Here is a 19612-nt window from a genome sequence, read left to right as displayed (position 1 = left end):
CACCAGGGAACACCGCTGTCATGATGGAGTTATGTGGTGTAGGTACTATCGACAGTGGGCCCCATACGCAGCAAACAGCGATGCACCGTGTGTTCTGACACCTTTCTATCATTGACCAAATGTACGAGCCTTCGCTCCCCACATGCATCCATGAGGGTTCTTTATGCTGTTCAGGATGTAGTAAGGCAGGGGTGGCGAATGTCAGTCCTGGAGAGCCACAGTCCTGCCGAGTTTTGCTTCAGCAACATTTTTGTTCACAACGAAGTGCAACACTGCTTAACATGTTGTAGTTTATCAATGATGTGTGCATGAAGTAGACATTTGCCATGATCACACCGCAGCAGAATATGGTCTTTATTACAGTTACGTTCACACACGGTTCAGTTATTTACTGGAGTGACAACCGCATTCTATAACCGAACTCACACCTGTACATTTTCAGGACTCACAACGGCATTCTTGGAAAACCTGCGCTGTGTGAACAGAATCGGACTGGACAACTAGCTGTCTGTCACTCATACAGTGTGAGAGACAAACACACGTCTACTGTGTGTTGCGGGTTTTCATGTGTAACTCACAGTGATGGAGATGTGAGCTGTGTGTCACCTGAAGGTGTTAGATCCAGTCACCGGAGCGGCTCCCGTCAGTTTTGTGTTCTTTCCATGCAGATATAAAAGCATCTGTCAGTTAATGAAGGTTTGACGTAGGTGTGTTTCTGGCCAATCGCCGCGGTTTTGCCAAGACATGCTCCTGGATCAACATCTGTTGTTGATCTTGGAACAACTTTCCTGCCCAAAAACATAGTAATATCCCTACCACTAAACCTAACTCTACCCATAATTTATCCCTAAAATCAGAGGAAAATGATAGGTGAATAAGAACCCTAACCCTTGTTGTAAGCCTAAATTTGTTGCAAAGCCTAAACACTTGTATTGCCAAAATCCCATTAAAATTGCTCACTGAGATAAGTGCTTTTCCACTGCGTAGTACGGCTCGGTACGGATCGCTTAAATAGTACCACCTCGGTTGAGGATCAGAGCAAGCCGTACTGTGACGTGTAAACACTGCAGATCACTGATTGGTCAGAGAGGATCGTCACTAACAATGTCATTGGATTTGCGACACGAGAGACCAAACCAAACGGCAGTTGAGGCGGCGCAACTATAACGATAAGTCTATAATCCCACCCACTTTTGGATCCCACCCACTCTGAACTAAACTGCAGTGGAAAAGTAAAGAGAGCCGTGCCGTGCCAAGCCGAGTTGTACCTCGCAGTGGAAAAGTGCCATAAATGTAGTCTTTGACATGGTTAAGATGCGCTAATTAAATGTCAGTGTTTCAGTCAGTGATTTCGGCCCTCCAAAACCATTTCAGCCAAAACAAAAAAATCATTTATTTTGCCATTTCAATGGAATATTTTCATTTGGTGGAATTTCGGTGCATCACCAGTAAATCTAAAGGAGTTTTTCTCCTCGAAGATGGAGTGGGGTTTGAACCTACAACATTTCAGTTAAGCACCTGACCCCAATACAGTTATAACAGCAGATGACACTGCCACACTTCATTAATTCACACTGATTGTCCCTCTGCAGGCCGCGGCAGCGACTCGGAGTGCGACACCCCCCAGAGGAAGATGCCGGACGTGCGCAAGGACGACATGCTGGTGCGGCGAACTTCCTACAGCGAGCCGCGGACCGCCGTTCCTTTCAACCAGTACCTGCCCAACAAGGCTAACCAGAGCTCATACATGCCCGCACCGGTGCGACGCCCGCGGTCAGACCGAGACGACAACTGCAAAAGCTGGAGTGACACGACCTCACCTGTTGGAGGAGAGAGGCCTTTCAGGTAAATGTCATCTGACTCTGGTGTGTTGAGACAGAGATCGAGCTGTTTAGTGCAGCGGATACAATGATTCGCTACTGAAATAAACTTTCTCTCTGAGCTCCAAGAATTTTTGAGAAGTTTCCAGCTGACATCTGTAAAGAGTAAAGGGGAGTAACTGCTACACTCAAGACGCGACTCCTTCTTTTTTCAGTAGGTCAAAGGTCAGGCATTTGGTTAGATTCAAATACCAGTTCTGAGAACAATAATTCCTTCTTACCATAGAAATTAGTGATGTTGTGTAAAAACTCCCAGCACCAAAATCCCAACCTTCTGGGTTTTTATAGATAATAAAATAAACAACAAATAAATAAATTAAGCAACCCTCATTTTCCCCATTTCAGCTGCCAAGATATTTCTGGTAACTGTCTTCTCTCCAGACTCTACCACTGTTTGCCAAACTCCACAAAGATCCTTTTAAAAACCAGCTGAAATCCTCCCGAATCCTCATAAGACAGGATAAAAACTTCATTTGTAAATCAGTGGCAAAATTATGGCAGCTTAAGGGAAGAATTGTTTTGTGTCTTTTTATTTTTTGCATTGATTTTGTCGTGCAGAGGTTTGAGAGGGTGGTTGATTTGATCCAGATGTTCGCATTAATTGACTGAGAGCTTCAGGCTGACAGAACGAACACAGACAGGGACTTTGTCCAAAAAATACCTAAATGCTTATTCACGCTACCTGAAGAAACATCATGCTAATGTATCATGTTTTCAGTGCTGTTTATATTGATTTCCTTATTTACCGTTTGGAATATTATGTTTGGAATTGCATACTAAGATGCTGGTATTTCTGTAGTATGCAGTTCATCCAGCATGTGTAAAATCCCCAAATGACCTTCTGCATTTGTCGAAATGTTCGAGTACTGTATCCCACAATGATCCGATTTAAAAAGTGTGGTGATTTTTAACATCAGCTGCACATTTTTACGCTCATGTGGTTCGATCAGACTGCCATGAGTGAAGACATTATTTACTCAATATATAATAATAATAATAATAATTCTGAACCATTGTCACCAGGTTGAAAACACAAACATGGTATAATTGTTTTTTATTTCTTTTCTTTTTTTGTCCCTCCTTTCTGTTATATAACACTTTCCTTTCCATTTCCCTTTCCTTTCATCACATGGCTCTGGTTTGACGGTGTGTGCCGTTGTCCTGCTCATGTATGTTGTTTTTGTGGGTGTGTCACTGTTGTTGTGTGATTTAGTGGGAGTGAAACCCTTTCGTTAGAACTGTCCTCTGTGCTAACAGGAAGTGATGTTGACTGTGTAGAGTCTCAGCAAATAGATACTGAGTCTGAACTGCAGTACTCCAGAGCGTCTCCTCAAAATGACTCTTCTCCTAAAGACCCCATTTCTATGAATCCACAACTCAGTGACCCTCAGATTAGATCCCCCCTCCATCCTTCTGTCCGACCCCAACCTCAAGAGCAGAACCTCTCAGACCGTGAGAAGATGGAGGAGAAGGAGAGAGATGGATGGGCCACTTTCTGCCAAATTCCTCTAAACTCCACGGATCCCCTTCAGAGCGACTTACAGATGTCCCATAATCAGACGGCAGGAAATGATACCAGGTGCCCAGACTTCCCTCCACCACGCCAACATACAAACACTCCTGATCCCGCCTACTACACTTCCAGACACGTGTTGTGCTTAAAAACTTTGTAGCATATTATTTTCCCCTGAATCTCTCTGTCTGTCTGTCAGTTTTCTTAAGACACATCACTTATTTTAAAAGATTCATTGGTGCGTGTCATCCCAACAAAACATCAGTCTTCGTAAACTTCCATTAAAGTGTAGTAATTTGCCACAACTTACACCATAAGCCTGTTATATAGAGACACTTTTCACTTCTCAGTCAGTTCCCAGTGGATAAAATCCAGTCTCATCTTAAATCACTGTTTGATCCATCACATTATGGAAGTAAAATTCTATTTCATGCTGAAGCCAAGTCCTGTTTGATAGAAGAATAAAAATAGCTGTTGTAATGGTCTGCTGGGATCTCATGTTCTCATGTTCACTTGACAACGAACGCAGCTTCTCTTACTTTGATGTCCCCTTCAGAAGCCGTCTTTTTGCTACGTGTAACCACCAGAGCTTGAGTCTGTCCTCCTGAGAGGAGTCTAGTATTGTTTTTGGGATCTGCACCGAAGATCTGAGGGGAAAAATACTTTATTTATGTTCTTTTGCTCATATATTTGGAGCTTGCTTTCCGGGGAGGTCCAACTGCTGTTCTAGGATAGCCTGGACGCTGAAGGGCCGTTTTTGGCACGTTTGCTCTGACTGTCAGGTGGAACAAGAGCCAGACGAGTTTGGGTTTCGGTCCCACGCCAGGCGACTGCTGCTTATAATGTTTGGGCTTGATGTAGGTCAACATGAATGAGCTTCAATGACACTCCAAGGAAAGCCTTTGGATCTGGGAGCTCAGATTTGCATGGAGGGCTGAGACAGGGTGGTCTCTAGGTTTGGGATTGTTTTGTAAAACGCTTCAGCAGAAGATCTTCTGGCTTTAAAGCAGGTAGCTGAAAAATGAGGCCTTATTGCAGAATTTTCATTTTTGGGTGAATTTTGGGTGTTTTTGGGAAAAGCACACATAAGACAAAACATTACAGATAAGTGCAATGAATAACATGGAATAAAGGACGGATCTGCTGCAGCATTCATACCACAAACATCTCACTTTTTTATCACTTAATCATCGTTCTTCATCATGACCGTTGATCATTCTCAGCTACAGAAAGCAAGATGACAAATTTTAAAGTAGCTCTGATGCAGTTATTTTATGCACTTATTCAATTGGTTTGTCAAAGCAGACATTTTTCAGAATGTCTTTTATCCAGAATCTTTACAGAATAATTGGCCTTCATAATTCACCAAAGGATGATATACATCAATAATTCATTTGGAATCTGAATATATTAATAGAGACTGTACCTTTCATAATGCCAATGAATGACAACATTAGGTGTTCACAAAGGCCATTGAATGCTTAACATTAGACTCTGAGCATACAGCCACACAAACTCACAAACACACACGGAGGAAAGGCTCTAAATGTACTTTCCCATTGTGTGTTCATGAAAATAGTCTCTCTCAAAGGCACACGAGGAACAGGCGACCCACCCAGAGGAAGACGGGGAATGTGCAGGTTTCCTGTGTTCAGCCATGAACTGAGCTGAACTGAGCCCGGCACAAAACAACAAACACAAGAGCTGCTTAACACTGAGGTTTAAGAGCTTTTAAAAACAAAAAAGTATTCGACTTGATGTCTGATGTTGCGAACACTGTTCCTTAATGTTGCCCATATATTCCTAGAAACCTCTCTTCTAATCAACCTAGGCATTTATGGGAAGTTCTTTATCTGTTAGATGATGTGTGTCATTAAAATACTTTCTCCTATCACAGTTTAATAAGCAGAGTAAACAGAAGTAGTTTGATCATCCAGAAAGAGTCTCTTTGGGGCTTTCAAAGAATTGCTTTGGAGTGCGTTTCCCAAAAACATCATTAGCCGACCGTCATTACCAACATAGTTCAACGATTCTGTGTTTCCTGAAACCAGCGTTCAAACAAACATTTGCAAACAGCATCACAAAGTTGGAGCTCCAGCTCATGACTTCTGGTTAGAGCTTCTTGTTAGTATGATGTGTGCAAATACACAAGATATCACGCCGGACGATCTCTTTCATTCTGCAGCTTTTAGCTTGTCCAGACAATGAAAGTGTGCATGAGAAAACCTGCGATAGAATCAAACATAATGCAAAACTATATAGAGCAAAATTAGTCATTAGATAGTCCGATAGCGTGGTTCAATCAACCAGTGCGCAACGAAGTTACTACGGTTTTGAGAAACAGCTGTTTTTTCTCCAACAATCATACTGTGATGGTGAAGCAGCGAGTTATGTACGTCACCGTACGAGAAACACACGAGCATCATGACCAGCCCGACGCGCCAACTCTGACTCAACCAATGGCGTGTGTTTGGGGGCGGGACTTTTTGGTTTAGTGGACTAATGGCAGAAGGAGGGAGTGTTCTGAAAAACATTTGTTATTATTTTTGCACATCTTTGTTTGTTGACGCTTGTGGCTCGGAAAAACACTTCAGCTTTTAAGAACTGGAGACTTTTCAGCGTCCCACACAGGAGTGAACTGGTTTTGAAGCCATATGGTGACCCTACTGCTTAATACGTCTTTTATATCACAATATTATTGTATCATAGTTTCTTTTTTTCTCAATACTCTGTATATACTATGAAGGTTAAAACAAATCAAAATGATTAATATTGTATGATGCGAATACATCCATGCTGCATAATGAAATAAGTATTTGGTTATTCTGATGTGACTTGTTAATTATTAATTATTATTAATTATTATAAATTAATATCATATATATATATATATATATATAGTGTTATTCTCAGCAGTGTTTTGTTTGTTTTTCTATTGCATATCTTGATAGTCTTTAACATCTTAGATAGAGTTATATTGTATATTTGGTTGAGATGAACAAAAATCTGCGACTGATATTCATCTGTTTAGATTAAAAGATTTCTACCTGAATTCATTTGATATTAGGCTAAGTTATTTTTATAGAATTGAGTTTCTGGTTTAGGAATCACAGAAAAGCGTGCTTGTGGTTATGTTTATATTCTTGAGGGGGTTTTTGTAATATGATCTGTAAGGTTTACATGGTTTCACAACCTGAAATGTGTCAGATTGGTGCCAGTTTTATCAGCATTGCACAATATAAAGGTAAAGGAGATGAGCTTGTTGACAGAACCTAAGATTCTCTGGAAACGCAGCTGGATGTTTGAGTGACAGATACAGGCGGTCGTGTTTGTCTGTCGTGTCGGTGTGTGTTTGTTTTTCCGTCATCAGGCTGGCTTTCAGTGCAGACATCTGGCATTAAGGATGAGGGTGAGCCGGCCTGGCATTTGTGTGAGAGTCACGAAACAGTGTCCATCTCTAAAGAGTTGTAGATTCACCTAAAGGGCTGGATGTGGAGTTCAGAAACATGTGTTATTAGTGTCACCGGTGGCCGTTAAGTGAACTGCAGCAGCAACTTATTGCTCACACTCGTGACGCACAAATGACTAAACGTGATTCAAGGCCTCGATATGCTCTCGGCGATATATTTAGAAGTAGAAAGAAGTTGGAACTACACTTGCAGTGATATACTGTTAACAGACATCCCGACGCCGTCCACACTGCTGAGAGCGACGGTTAGATGAAAAGGTAAATATGTGCTGCGCGCTTTCCTCTCAATAACAGAGTTATGAGAAAACAGCAGCATCTGATCACAGTGATGTGTTTACAGATGAGCTCATTAAAATTACACTCTTATGATAGTTTGATTATAAAGTGTATTTGAGACTATATAGATCTGACTGTGAGACTGTAGTTTGAATGAATCCCTTTTCTTTGCGTGACACATTGACATTACAGCACAGAACGGCTCTTTCAGCTTTATCCTGAACATTGCATTGGTTTCATGTGTATTTGAACAGAAAACAGGCTCATGTAAATCTCACAATGCCCTTTGCTTTGATTGATACATGACAATTCTTACATATGTTTTAGCACTAAATATAACACATGTAGCTCTTAACATGTATAAAAAAAGTCTCTGAAATATAATTTTTTATATATAATAAAAAAATAAAAAATATAAAATTGAAATTCATCATTTATTTGAATTACAAATGAAATCTTTTGTAACATAAATGTCTTTACAGTCACTTTTGAACATGTTGATGCATCCTTACTGAATAAAAGTATTCTTAAAAAAACGACCCCGAAAGACACTCTTTTTATCATTTTTCTTTGGAACTGCATTTGAAGTGGGATCTTTATCTTGTCTCGTCTGGAAAGGACATGGTGTTCTGGCGTCCAGGGGCTGTTTCCTGACACTGAATGACAGCTTTAAGAGAGAGCAGACAGGAAGTTCCCTGATCATGTGGTCCTGTATGTCCTGTCGAGCAGTATAACTCTCTCCTGTTTGAATCGTGAATGTGACATGAGGAATAAATGCCTTTGTTAAATCATCAGTTATGACCTAAAGAAAAAATTCAGTTTGAATTCACCAACCAAATGCAAGCAGTGACTTGTTTTAAATTCTCTCTGCTTGTTGTTTTGTTTCTGACTCTTCAAACCCATGAAGTTATTCTGATAAGTGTTTGGATCAGGAAACCTCACTCGTACTTGCTTACTTTACAGCTGGGATTGGGAGGATTTTGTAATGTTTTTTAAAACATGTCTCTTATGATTATCAAGGCTGCATATTATTACAGTTTAAAATATTTGTATTATTATTTTAATACATTTTAAAATCTAAATTATTCCTGTGATGGCAAAGATGAATTTTCAGTTTTCATTGTCAACTGCTGAAAGTTCTGTGATAAGTTGAATTTTTTAGGATTCTTTGATGAACAAAGTTCAAAACAACAGCATTTATTTAAAAGAGGATCTTTTGTAACATTATAAATATCTTTACTGTCACTTTTGTTCAACCCAATGTGTCCCTGTTGATTTTTATTTTTTTTTTACTCTCCCAAACTTAGTATACATTATACTAAAACATTACATTGAAGAAAAAAAAAAAGTTAAAATACTGCCATTCTCCTTGAGGGATTGAAAACACACCCAAAAAATGTTCACTTTGTCATCCATAACGTTCGAAACGAAGCAGAATGTGCAGTTCATTCATCGGACAAAAACACTTTCAAATATTTGATGCCACTAACCTTAAAAACTTTGATGAAATCAAGTTGATTTCAAAGCACTGGCTGTATCAGCCTTGTAATATATGACATCATTTCCAGGTGGACTGAAGAAAAAAACCCTGCAAAAAACTTCCAAAAACTGTCCAATCAGATTAGAGCTTGACAGATTGAGAAAGTTCTTTCCAGTTTTGTGAGTAAAAGACATCAGATGGTCAGTGAGCGGATGAAGAGATGCTGTTTGTTTGTTTAATATCTTTATTCTGTGTCAGCGTTTCTCTCACAGGTGGTGTGTGTTGATTCATCCATCGCCGCTCAACACACTGTCAGGCATTCCAGACTTTCTGAGTGTTTCTGGATATTTGAGTTTATGTGACTCCAGAAAGAATGTGCTGAAATATTTTCTCTTCGGTGATGTCTGAAAACTCAGATCTTATCTCCAAAATTATTCCTTGACCAGTAGAGGTCCAGTCCAGCTCAAGCTGGAGTTTTGTTTTCGGTGGAGTCTCTCAGCTCGAGTTGTTTCCTTTGGTCTCTTCAGCTGGACGGATTCACAGCAAACCCGAGCCATATTTACATTTATGAGGAATACTTTGGGATTTATAATTGGTTTGTTTTTTGGGTGGCCTGTATTTTCAGCGTCTGTGTGTTTCTTGTGGTGAGACCGCAGGCCACGCTTTCACTGACACTTTAAGAGCTGAGCTTTTCTCTCTCTCTTTCATGTTTTACCTTCTTTTTCCTCTTCTTTTAGAATCTTTATGACTTTTTGATAAGTGCAATAAGTGGTGAATTTGATTAGGCTATGAAATATGGGTTAGACATTCCCCATGGTATTGGGGTTAGTTAGATAAACACTGAAATCGTAACAAGTGAAATTGTTTTATTATGCCCTCTTCTGTCCATGAATGGGTATTTACATGTACAGTATATCTTCAACACAGAACAAATGTTTCCATATAAATTTTTTTTTAAATATGTGGAATTGCTTGGATAGAGTTTGCAATACTTATAAAATATTCTGTGTAATAGAAATTGTACATAATGCAATGACAGGTTTCTGTCAGCTTGGTCCTCATAAATCACTGTCTCTGTGCTCTTTTGTCCTGCCTGTTGTAGATTCAGACGTTCATCTAGTGTGTTTGATGATCCCGAGTAAGTCTCTTTAACACACTGTGAGAAACACTCTTGCGGGAACGCCTCTTCCACTGACAGTGCCTAATGTCTGCATGTGCCAAGCTGTGCATTCAGCACTTTGTTTTGGTACACTATGAATGAACTTCTTTGTAATGTGGCTGTATTGCTTGTTGAGTGGGATGCTAATATATTGTAAACCTTTTATCCACAAATTAAAACTTGCGTTTGCTAAAGCACTTGCATCTGATGTATAAAGTTATACTTGAATATGCTAAATTCATTTAAGAAGTTAAAACCAAACAGTGTTTCTTATATGATGAAAATGTGTTTGTTTTGCCACTTGTAAGATAATATAAATGTGGTGGTTGTTTCAGTGTCTTTCACCATATGTTCACACTTCTCGCCTTCTTTCTTTGGATGCATGGCTTATGGGCGGCACAACCTGCCTAATTATAAATGCTCACTGTGACTCACTGGCCGGGCTTTTTAACTGGTTGCTTAATAATAATTGCACTTGCTTTATTTCAAGTTGACTGTGGTTAACCAGCTGATTAAATTTGATAAATGAACATTGATTCAGTGAGCTCAAATGTCTCTGTAACAGGAGTGTGAGCATGATTGACATGAGAAGCGAGGAAGACTCTATGTTGTCACCCCACAGTCAAGTTCGACATGAGCTCATGCACAACCAGTACAACGAGCTGAAAGAGGAAGAAGACCACTGGCAGGACGTAAGTGTCTTTTGTTACTAGTACTGATTGCTGTTAGATCCAGTATATTGATCTGAATGTGTCTGCAATTGTATGTTTGTGTGTCAGGACTTGGCCAAATGGAAGAGTCGCAGAAGGAGTGTGTCTCAGGACCTGATCAAAAAAGAAGAGGAGAGGAAAATGATGGAGAGACTGTTGAGTGGAGATGGAGGATCACAGAGAAGGAAAAGCATCAAGACGTACAGAGAAATAGTGGAGGAGAAGTATGTCTGCCATTTCCATCTACACTTTCCACATTTGTTCTCATTTATTACAGTCCAACACTACAGACGACCACAGGTCATTTAAGCAAAATATAAGCTAGAGTACTTGGTACTGTATGTGAGTATAACTGTGATTTTGAATGGTGTTACTGTCAGATCTGTTACTGTTGGTGGCGTTACATTCAGCAGTGTTACTGTAAGTGATGTTACTATCACTGCTGTTACTGTCAGTAATGTTACTGTCAGTGATGTTACTGTGAGTGCGGTTACTGTCACCGCTGTTACTGTCACCGCTGTTACTGTCAGTGCTGTTACTGTCACTGCTGTTACTGTGAGTGTTGTTACTGTCACCGCTGTTACTGTCAGTGATGTTACTGTGATTGTGGTTACTGTCACTGCTGTTACTGTCACTGCTATTACTGTCAGTGATGTTACTGTGATTGTGGTTACTGTCACTGCTGTTACTGTCAGTGATGTTACTGTGAGTGTGGTTACTGTCACCGCTGTTACTGTCAGTGCTGTTACTGTCACTGCTGTTACTGTGAGTGTTGTTACTGTCACCGCTGTTACTGTCAGTGATGTTACTGTGAGTGTGGTTACTGTCACTGCTGTTACTGTCACTGCTATTACTGTCAGTGATGTTACTGTGATTGTGGTTACTGTCACTGGTGTTACTGTCAGTAATGTTACTGTGAGTGTAGTTACTGTCACTGCTGTTACTGTAAATGGTTTTATTGTCAGTGGTATTACTGTCACTGCTGTTACTGTAAATGGTTTTATTGTCAGTGGTATTACTGTCACTGCTGTTACTGTAAATGGTTTTATTGTCAGTGGTATTACTGTCACTGCTGTTACTGTAAATGGTTTTATTGTCAGTGGTATTACTGTCACTGCTGTTACTGTCAGTAATGTTACTGTGAGTGTGGTTTCTGTCAGTGAAGTTACTGTAAGTGTTATTACTGTCAGTGGCATTATTGTCAGTGGAGTTACTGTCACTGCTGTTACTGTCAGTGATGTTACTGTAAGTGTGGTTACTGTCAGTGCTGTTACTGTCAGTGATGTTACTGTGAGTGCGGTTACTGTCACCGCTGTTACTGTCAGTGCTGTTACTGTCAGTGATGTTACTGTCAGTGCTGTTACTGTGAGTGTTGTTACTGTCACCGCTGTTACTGTCAGTGATGTTACTGTCACCGCTGTTACTGTCAGTGATGTTACTGTCACCGCTGTTACTGTCAGTGATGTTACTGTCACCGCTGTTACTGTGAGTGTTGTTACTGTCACCGCTGTTACTGTTAGTGATGTTACTGTCACCACTGTTACTGTCAGTGATGTTACTGTAAGTGTGGTTACTGTCAGTGATGTTACTGTAAGTGCTGTTACTGTAAGTGCTGTTACTGTCACTGCTGTTACTGTCAGTGATGTTACTGTGAGTGTGGTTACTGTCACTGCTGTTACTGTCAGTGATGTTACTGTAAGTGTGGTTACTGTCAGTGCTGTTACTGTCAGTGATGTTACTGTGAGTGCGGTTACTGTCACCGCTGTTACTGTCAGTGCTGTTACTGTCACTGCTGTTACTGTGAGTGTTGTTACTGTCACCGCTGTTACTGTCAGTGATGTTACTGTCACCGCTGTTACTGTCAGTGATGTTACTGTCACCACTGTTACTGTCAGTGATGTTACTGTGAGTGTTGTTACTGTCACCGCTGTTACTGTTAGTGATGTTACTGTAAGTGTGGTTAATGTCAGTGATGTTACTGTAAGTGCTGTTACTGTAAGTGCTGTTACTGTCACTGCTGTTACTGTCACTGCTGTTACTGTCAGTGATGTTACTGTGAGTGTGGTTACTGTCAGTGATGTTACTGTCAGTGATGTTACTGTAAGTGTGGTTACTGTCACTGCTGTTACTGTCAGTGATGTTACTGTGAGTGTGGTTACTGTCACTGCTGTTACTGTCAGTGATGTTACTGTCAGTGATGTTACTGTCAGTGATGTTACTGTGAGTGCGGTTACTGTCACTGCTGTTACTGTCAGTGATGTTACTGTGAGTGTGGTTACTGTCACTGCTGTTACTGTCACTGCTGTTACTGTCAGTGATGTTACTGTGAGTGTGGTTACTGTCAGTGATGTTACTGTCAGTGCTGTTACTGTCAGTGATGTTACTGTCAGTGATGTTACTGTGAGTGTGGTTACTGTCACTGCTGTTACTGTCAGTGATGTTACTGTCAGTGATGTTACTGTGAGTGCGGTTACTGTCACTGCTGTTACTGTCAGTGATGTTACTGTGAGTGTGGTTACTGTCAGTGATGTTACTGTCAGTGCTGTTACTGTCAGTGATGTTACTGTGAGTGTTGTTACTGTCACTGCTGTTACCATCAGTGATGTTACTGTCACCACTGTTACTGTCAGTGATGTTACTGTGAGTGTTGTTACTGTCACTGCTGTTACCGTGAGTGTGGTTACTGTCACTGCTGTTACTGTCAGTGATGTTACTGTGAGTGTGGTTACTGTCAGTGATGTTACTGTCAGTGCTGTTACTGTCAGTGATGTTACTGTGAGTGTGGTTACGGTCACTGCTGTTACTGTGAGTGTTGTTACTGTCACTGCTGTTACCATCAGTGATGTTACTGTCACCACTGTTACTGTCACTGCTGTTACTGTGAGTGTGGTTACTGTCACCGCTGTTACTGTCACTGCTGTTACTGTCAGTAATGTTACTGTGAGTGTGGTTTCTGTCAGTGAAGTTACTGTAAGTGTTATTACTGTCAGTGGCATTATTGTCAGTGGAGTTACTGTCACTGCTGTTACTGATTACTGACAACATTATTGACAAAATTATTATCAAATTAAAATTGTTGTAAGCTAGTGGATCTTAATCGTCGATACAATAATATGCCTCTAGTGTAATTTCTGACACTATTTCACTCTCTCCACTAGGGAGCGCCGTGAACGAGAGTTGCATGAAGCGTACCGGAACGCCCGCACACCAGAGGAAGCAGCTTCTGTGCTGCAACGTTATGTCCAGCGCTTCACCATCAGTGAGGCTGTTCTCGAGCGCCTCAAACTCCCCAAGCTGCTGGAGAGGAGCGTGTCGGCTGACCCAACTCGCCACTCCTCTTTCCCCATCTCCTCAGACTTCTCCTCCGCTTTCAGTGCTTCCTCAAACCCGCTGCAGTACCTGAGGCAGCAGTCTCTCCCCGCAGCCAAGTTCACATCCACAGTCGAAGCACGGGTGACGGGATACAGCACAGAGCAGGGAAACGCTGGAGATACAGAGTGTGTTTCAGGTCCATCTCGCTCAAATGTGACAGCGCCCTCTCTCGGTCCAAAACCTTACAGACGCACCACTGCTGGGATGAGAACAGCTAAGGTACAGACAGCCCAGGAATCAACATTTCTCACTGCAGAGTTTACTTTTTAAAAGGTTTCATAACTAATACAATATCTATAGTTTAGGACTGAAAACAGATTTTTTTTTGCTAATAAAAAGTCACACAATGTCACTATGCAACATACTGTAAACTAAATAATAGGGACAATCCACCTGGAGATTTTTTCTGTAATTTCTCGCTTGTTTCTCCTCCACTGCAGTGAGATTATAAGGAGAGCAAAGTAAGAAATTGCTTAGGGGTTTTTATTTGTATGCCTAAGAAATAGACCTCAACAACATGTGCCTGCTCTAGAGTTTCAGAAGAGATCAGAAATTTGTAATCAAAAGTCAGACATTTCAGTATGAACTCTATGAATATTTCTCATCATTCTCTTAAGACCAAGTGAGCTATGCTATCCACATTCATTTTTCAGTTTTAAATGCCAAATATGTCAAGGATCGCCTCATTTATGTCTATTTTTGTTTCCTTTAAGAGAATTTATGTCTTCGGAGCTGTATAAGAGCAGCCTCTGAGCAAAATAACACTGACTCCATCAGCAGCCATGCACTCTGCCACACCACCCACACTGAGTAGCAATATCCTGGATAATTAGTGCTGTAGGAATTGCTCTGTTTCTCTCCTAAGAGAAGTGAAGTGTTCCAGAATGCATCAACAATAGCAGATGTTGCCCTCTGGTGGCTGGAATGAGTGTTGTGAGTTAAAGTGGGCATGTGTTGAATGAGTGCTAGTGTTCCCTAGGTGTGTGTGTGTGTGTGTGTGTGTGTGTGTGAATGTGTGTGAATGGGTTCTTTCTATGTGAAGTTCTCCATACAAAGACAAAAACACTCACACAGAGCAGATCAGCCTATCTCAAACAAGCACATACCTCTTTTTTCATTACAGGGACTTTACATCAACTTGTTTTATATATTGAGCTAGTGATCATATAAACATATTCCCTACCTGTCTGCAGTTTTACATTATCATTAACATATTATTTAGTATGTTTATTAAGTGGTTTCCTTGTGGGAGCTGTTGATTGACAAAACCTGACCTATATGCAAAGCACAGTGATTTTATTGTGATAAGCTACCTAAAGATGTGTTTTAAATGCAAATTAAATTATTATATAAAGGATTACACTTAAAAAAGATTTTCTTCTGTAAAATAATATATATTTTTTGGGGGGAAGATAAATTGCATAACATTAAGACTTCATTTTAGACTTAATTTTATAAATCTAATAAAATAAAATCGGGCTTACATTATACATTATTTGCAGTCAGACATAATTACTTTATTCCATGAAAGTGTAAGATAAGATTATACTTTAGCAAGATAAAGTGAGTGGTATTAGCAAACCTAAAGTCAGCACGAAACAGGTCTTTTCTTCTCTATTGTGTCGTATATCCGAGTGAAACAGCTTTGCAAACAAGAACAAATGTAGGGCGGGGCTTGATTTTGTCTGTTGGGAATTGATTGGATGGTTGTGGTTTGCTATTGGTGGATCTCATGTGAGTGACAGGTTGCCCCGCCCTCATCATCAGAGAAGAGAAGAGATGCTGCAAGAGGGAGGAGAAGATATTCTGATTCAAGATTACCAGGAACATGAATTTAAAACAATAATGATGTGAACTGATAAATCATTTATAATAAACACTGAAATATTCCATAAAAAATAAGAACTGTCCATTTTGATTTCATTGTGACTTTAAATCATTACTTTATTGTCAAATGTCTGCCTGCTTCTCAAGCAAATACGCCTTGTTTTAAAGACTTTTACAGTTACAAAAATATGAGAAAAACAATATTCATTACTAATAGGGAAAGGAGTATTTACTCATATGTTGAATCTCTCTCTCTCTCAGGTGGATGAAGTAGTGCGAGTGAATGGAGAAAAGGAGGATGAAGACCACAGCATTGAGGAGAAGGGAGGAAGAAACAGAGAGAGAGAAGAAGACTGTCTGCAGTTCTTCCCGTCTCCTTACACAGACTCAGACCTCACAGATCCCAATGTGTCCGATGGATCCAAGGTCCGGCCCACGGAGCTGACGCTCTCATCCACACACACACCGGAGCGCTGCGAGAACGACACAGAAACCACAGAGGTGAGGACAGCAGTGGCCGAAGGTGATATGCCTTTTTTTACTTAATATAAAATGTGTGTGTATGTGAACAAAACAGGACAATCTCACGCACTAAAAATGTCAGTAACTGTAAGTAGTGGTGTTCAGCTTATATGTTCGAACCGGAGTCGTTGAAGAGCAGTCCGGAGCAAAATGATTGGTGCAAACATATAAGACTATCAATTTTCTTTGGGACATTTCCTTCGAAAATAAAATTTAACCACAATGTCCTCATTGACTCAGATGGCTGGAGTCTATGGAGACTATTATGTGTATTGGTACATCCCCAAACACAACACTAATAATGCCTCTTTGGCACCGACACTGTAAAACTCCAGCTGCTACAGTGAGGATACAGAAATGGTGGACTCTGTGCTTCTCTGTCTATGCTGTCTGTGTGTGAACTATACAAGCCAAACAATACAGAGCTTACATTCAGTATATCGGTTGGTTGGATTCTCATCACCTTCATCTGTCTGTGTAATGTCGTACAGATTGAAGGAGGGACAGTCCCGCAGGTCGGCGACGTCTCTAAATCCCCAGAAGTGTTGGAGATAAAACCAGAAGAGACTGTTACAGGTTGGGCAGCTCTTATGTGATATTAATATTCCAGTTCGTTATACAAACACCTAATTCTTCATATTCCTGTGTAATTCCTGGCGATGGCTCATGTTCCTGCACAGATCAAGAGCGGATAGATGAGACGAGCGACTCTCTACAGACCGTCATTCAGATGGACAACTCTTCTGCACAGGTTAGTGTATTTGTGCTTTCATAAAAAATACTCAAATACGTATATTATTTATTTGACCTTGACTTGTTTGGATTTAGTTGAAGGTCAATAAACTAGCAACAGAGATCCCTCAGAATCAATCAAAACCATCTGACCCAGAATCATACAGAACCAAACCAGGTGAGTGTCGTTGACCAGATCTAGACATGGAAATACCCATAATCTTCCTTAATCTGAATGAGCAGATAAACTGACGTTATTGAACTTTCATGTGAAATATTCAGATATTTGTCAGTTTGTCAAGTGTCAAACATAAGCACAGTTGTGTTGTATTTCTGTCACTGAAAAACAACAATATTTTTACATTTAACACTCAGTTCCCATCAGTTTTGAGTTAATTGTTTTTAACCAAATTAATCAAATGAATAATTCATGAAATCACTGAAAGTGTGTGTTTTAAAAATGACATTGTTTGTATTTTCCAGATATGACTGAGAAGGGTGCAAATGTAAGTAAATAAGTTAAATCTATTCCTCTGTCTCTCCTCCTCATCCCTGAAGTGTCTGACGTTTGCTTTCTGCCTGTTTCTCATCTGGTATTATTTTATTATTTTTCTACAAGCACTATTAAAATTATTGTACAATACAAATCTTCCTAAAACTCTCTTTGATGCTCATAAGTAAATGGTAAAACACATAACAGTCCAGAACTGAAAGTAAATGCTTCTCTAGAAGCCTCAAGTGTGATTTCAGCTATTATTTTTTTAAACAATTGTTTACTTGTCAAACCGGCAATGAAATACTACACTACCCATAATCCTGAAACAAGATCCAGCACTCAGAGTCGCTGTTACCATGGAAACAAGAACAGCTTTAAAAGGCAAGCGACTTTTGCACAGACAAGCATTTTTAGAACATTTAAACAGAAAAATGAATGAGAAAAACACTTCTGGATCTGCCACTGGGAGAAGTGGGAGTTTGTTGAGAATTCTATACCAGATGGGAAAGCAGTAGAACTTCCCCATGTTTGTCCTTGTCTCTTCACATTGGTCAGCTCCAGTAGAACAGCTAGTCTCGCTCCTTCAGGGGAAACAGACCATCTTTCTCTTGCTCACTGTGTGTGGTGTTGTGTGGTGCGTCCTCGTGCGGCGCGTGTGCGGTTACGGTACGGTTAGGTCCCTCCCGCGGTGCTGAATCTGGTGAAGCGGGGTGAACACTTTTCTTGGAGCCCTGAGGAAGAGCGCAAGCGTCAGGAGAGGTGGCAGCGAGAGCAGGAACGCATGCTTCAGGTACAGCGGCTTGAGAACGCAGAGCCACGCTTGAGCCGCGCTTGAGCCACGCTGAGAATCACCTGAGCATGCTTCGTCTCCATACTCCCACCAGACCGCGGACTAACAGGCACTTCATGCTTAAGTTGAGAAATATTTCACCTAAAAAAGAAAATTCTGTCGTTAGAAGCAGATGGGGACCAAAGACAGCCATGGTCACCATTCACTCTCATTATATGGAACAGAGCAGCTTGCTTTCTGTTAGATAACTCGTTTAGTGCAAGACAGAATGAATGTAATGAGAGTGAGTAAATGACAGAATTTTCATTTTTGGATAAACTATACCTTTAGGCTGCATGCTTGAGTTCCCTTTTCCATTTCCTAAAAAAAATAGACTATAGTGTGTATATATTTATAGAGATTTCGTCAGAAGATCTGCTCTATAAGGTAATCTAGTTTACTGGAATGCAGTTAGTTACTTTATCTCGAATCAAAACCGATTGTTTTAGCTGTTATTACACACTATAACACACACACACAACTACACTAAAGCTAATCAGCATCAATACACTGTGACCCAAAAAATATTTGGACACTTACAGGGACAGTTCATTCAGAAATGAAAGTTAATCATTTACTCACCCTCATATCGTTCCAAACCTTTTCGTATTTCTGTCTTCTGTGGAAGATATTTTGTGAAACATTGGAGTCTAAACCCCACTGACTTTAATCAAATATGGGAAAAGTTTCTCAAAATGTCTTTTATGTTCCACAGAAGAAAGAAAGTCAAACCGGTTTAGAAGTGAATGATGACAGGACTGATATCTGACTGAAGTGTTGAAATACTTCTTGATAGTCCATCATGGAGTAGTTTTGAATAGATTTGCACAATTCAGGAAGTAAAATTCTTACAAATGTTTTTCATTTAACAACACTCTGATCATAAGCAGCAAAACACAAATCATAACCCAAACCCAGCATGATACACCAGTCGCTGCTTAAGATAAAGACACCCCTGCGTGTGTGTGTGTGTGTGTGTGTGTGTGTGTGTGTGTAATTGCCTGTTTGAGAAAATAGCTTTTCACTGCTGATGTCAAGTTATTTAAACGCACAATCTCACAGATATTCACTGCTCAGATTGTTGTTGTTTTTTTTAAATAGAGATTTTTCTCTCTTTTTTGGTGTCCAAATTTTGCTGTCTTGTTCATCATTTCAACAAAGTAAAAAATCAAAGACTTGGAATTGATTGTGCCTTTAAAATGTTGCCTCCGGGCTGCTTGTCTTTCTGTAAATTTTATTTTCCAAATCCCAAGCACTTTGCCTTAACCTGATTTACTCACTGCCGATGTAAAAGAGTTTAATAATGATATACAGAACACACGGATATTGAAGAGCCATTTGGAGTTT

At 40.1% G+C, this 19612-nt stretch overlaps 1 protein-coding gene across 18 annotated transcripts in view; it reads left to right on the top strand.

Moving 5' to 3' along the window:
• Positions 1 to 19612, top strand: part of limch1b (LIM and calponin homology domains 1b) — an 81248-nt gene that overhangs the window by 54297 nt on the left and 7339 nt on the right. For 8 of the 18 annotated variants that reach the window (XR_007924813.1, XR_007924812.1, XM_051859818.1 and 5 more), the window contains 12 exons: positions 1593 to 1845; positions 3094 to 3459; positions 9721 to 9756; positions 10343 to 10469; positions 10557 to 10711; positions 13646 to 14078; positions 15948 to 16187; positions 16700 to 16784; positions 16889 to 16959; positions 17037 to 17118; positions 17424 to 17446; positions 18113 to 18226. Coding sequence is in view for 16 of the 18 variants with exons in the window: in XM_051859818.1 (XP_051715778.1) it covers positions 1593 to 1845; positions 3094 to 3459; positions 9721 to 9756; positions 10343 to 10469; positions 10557 to 10711; positions 13646 to 14078; positions 15948 to 16187; positions 16700 to 16784; positions 16889 to 16959; positions 17037 to 17118; positions 17424 to 17446; positions 18113 to 18226 (1985 nt within the window). In the remaining 2 variants the exon portion in view is untranslated. The remainder of the gene's footprint in view (positions 1 to 1592; positions 1846 to 3093; positions 3460 to 9720; positions 9757 to 10342; positions 10470 to 10556; positions 10712 to 13645; positions 14079 to 15947; positions 16188 to 16699; positions 16785 to 16888; positions 16960 to 17036; positions 17119 to 17423; positions 17447 to 18112; positions 18227 to 19612) is intronic. The other 10 variants (XM_051859832.1, XM_051859819.1, XM_051859833.1 and 7 more) reach the window with 8 other exon arrangements.

The sequence above is a fragment of the Ctenopharyngodon idella genome, chromosome 14 (genome assembly GCF_019924925.1).
Source record: "Ctenopharyngodon idella isolate HZGC_01 chromosome 14, HZGC01, whole genome shotgun sequence".
NCBI lineage: Eukaryota > Metazoa > Chordata > Actinopteri > Cypriniformes > Xenocyprididae > Ctenopharyngodon > Ctenopharyngodon idella.
The sequence above is the reverse complement of the archived record's forward strand: the minus strand, read 5'-3'. Positions and strand labels throughout refer to the sequence as shown.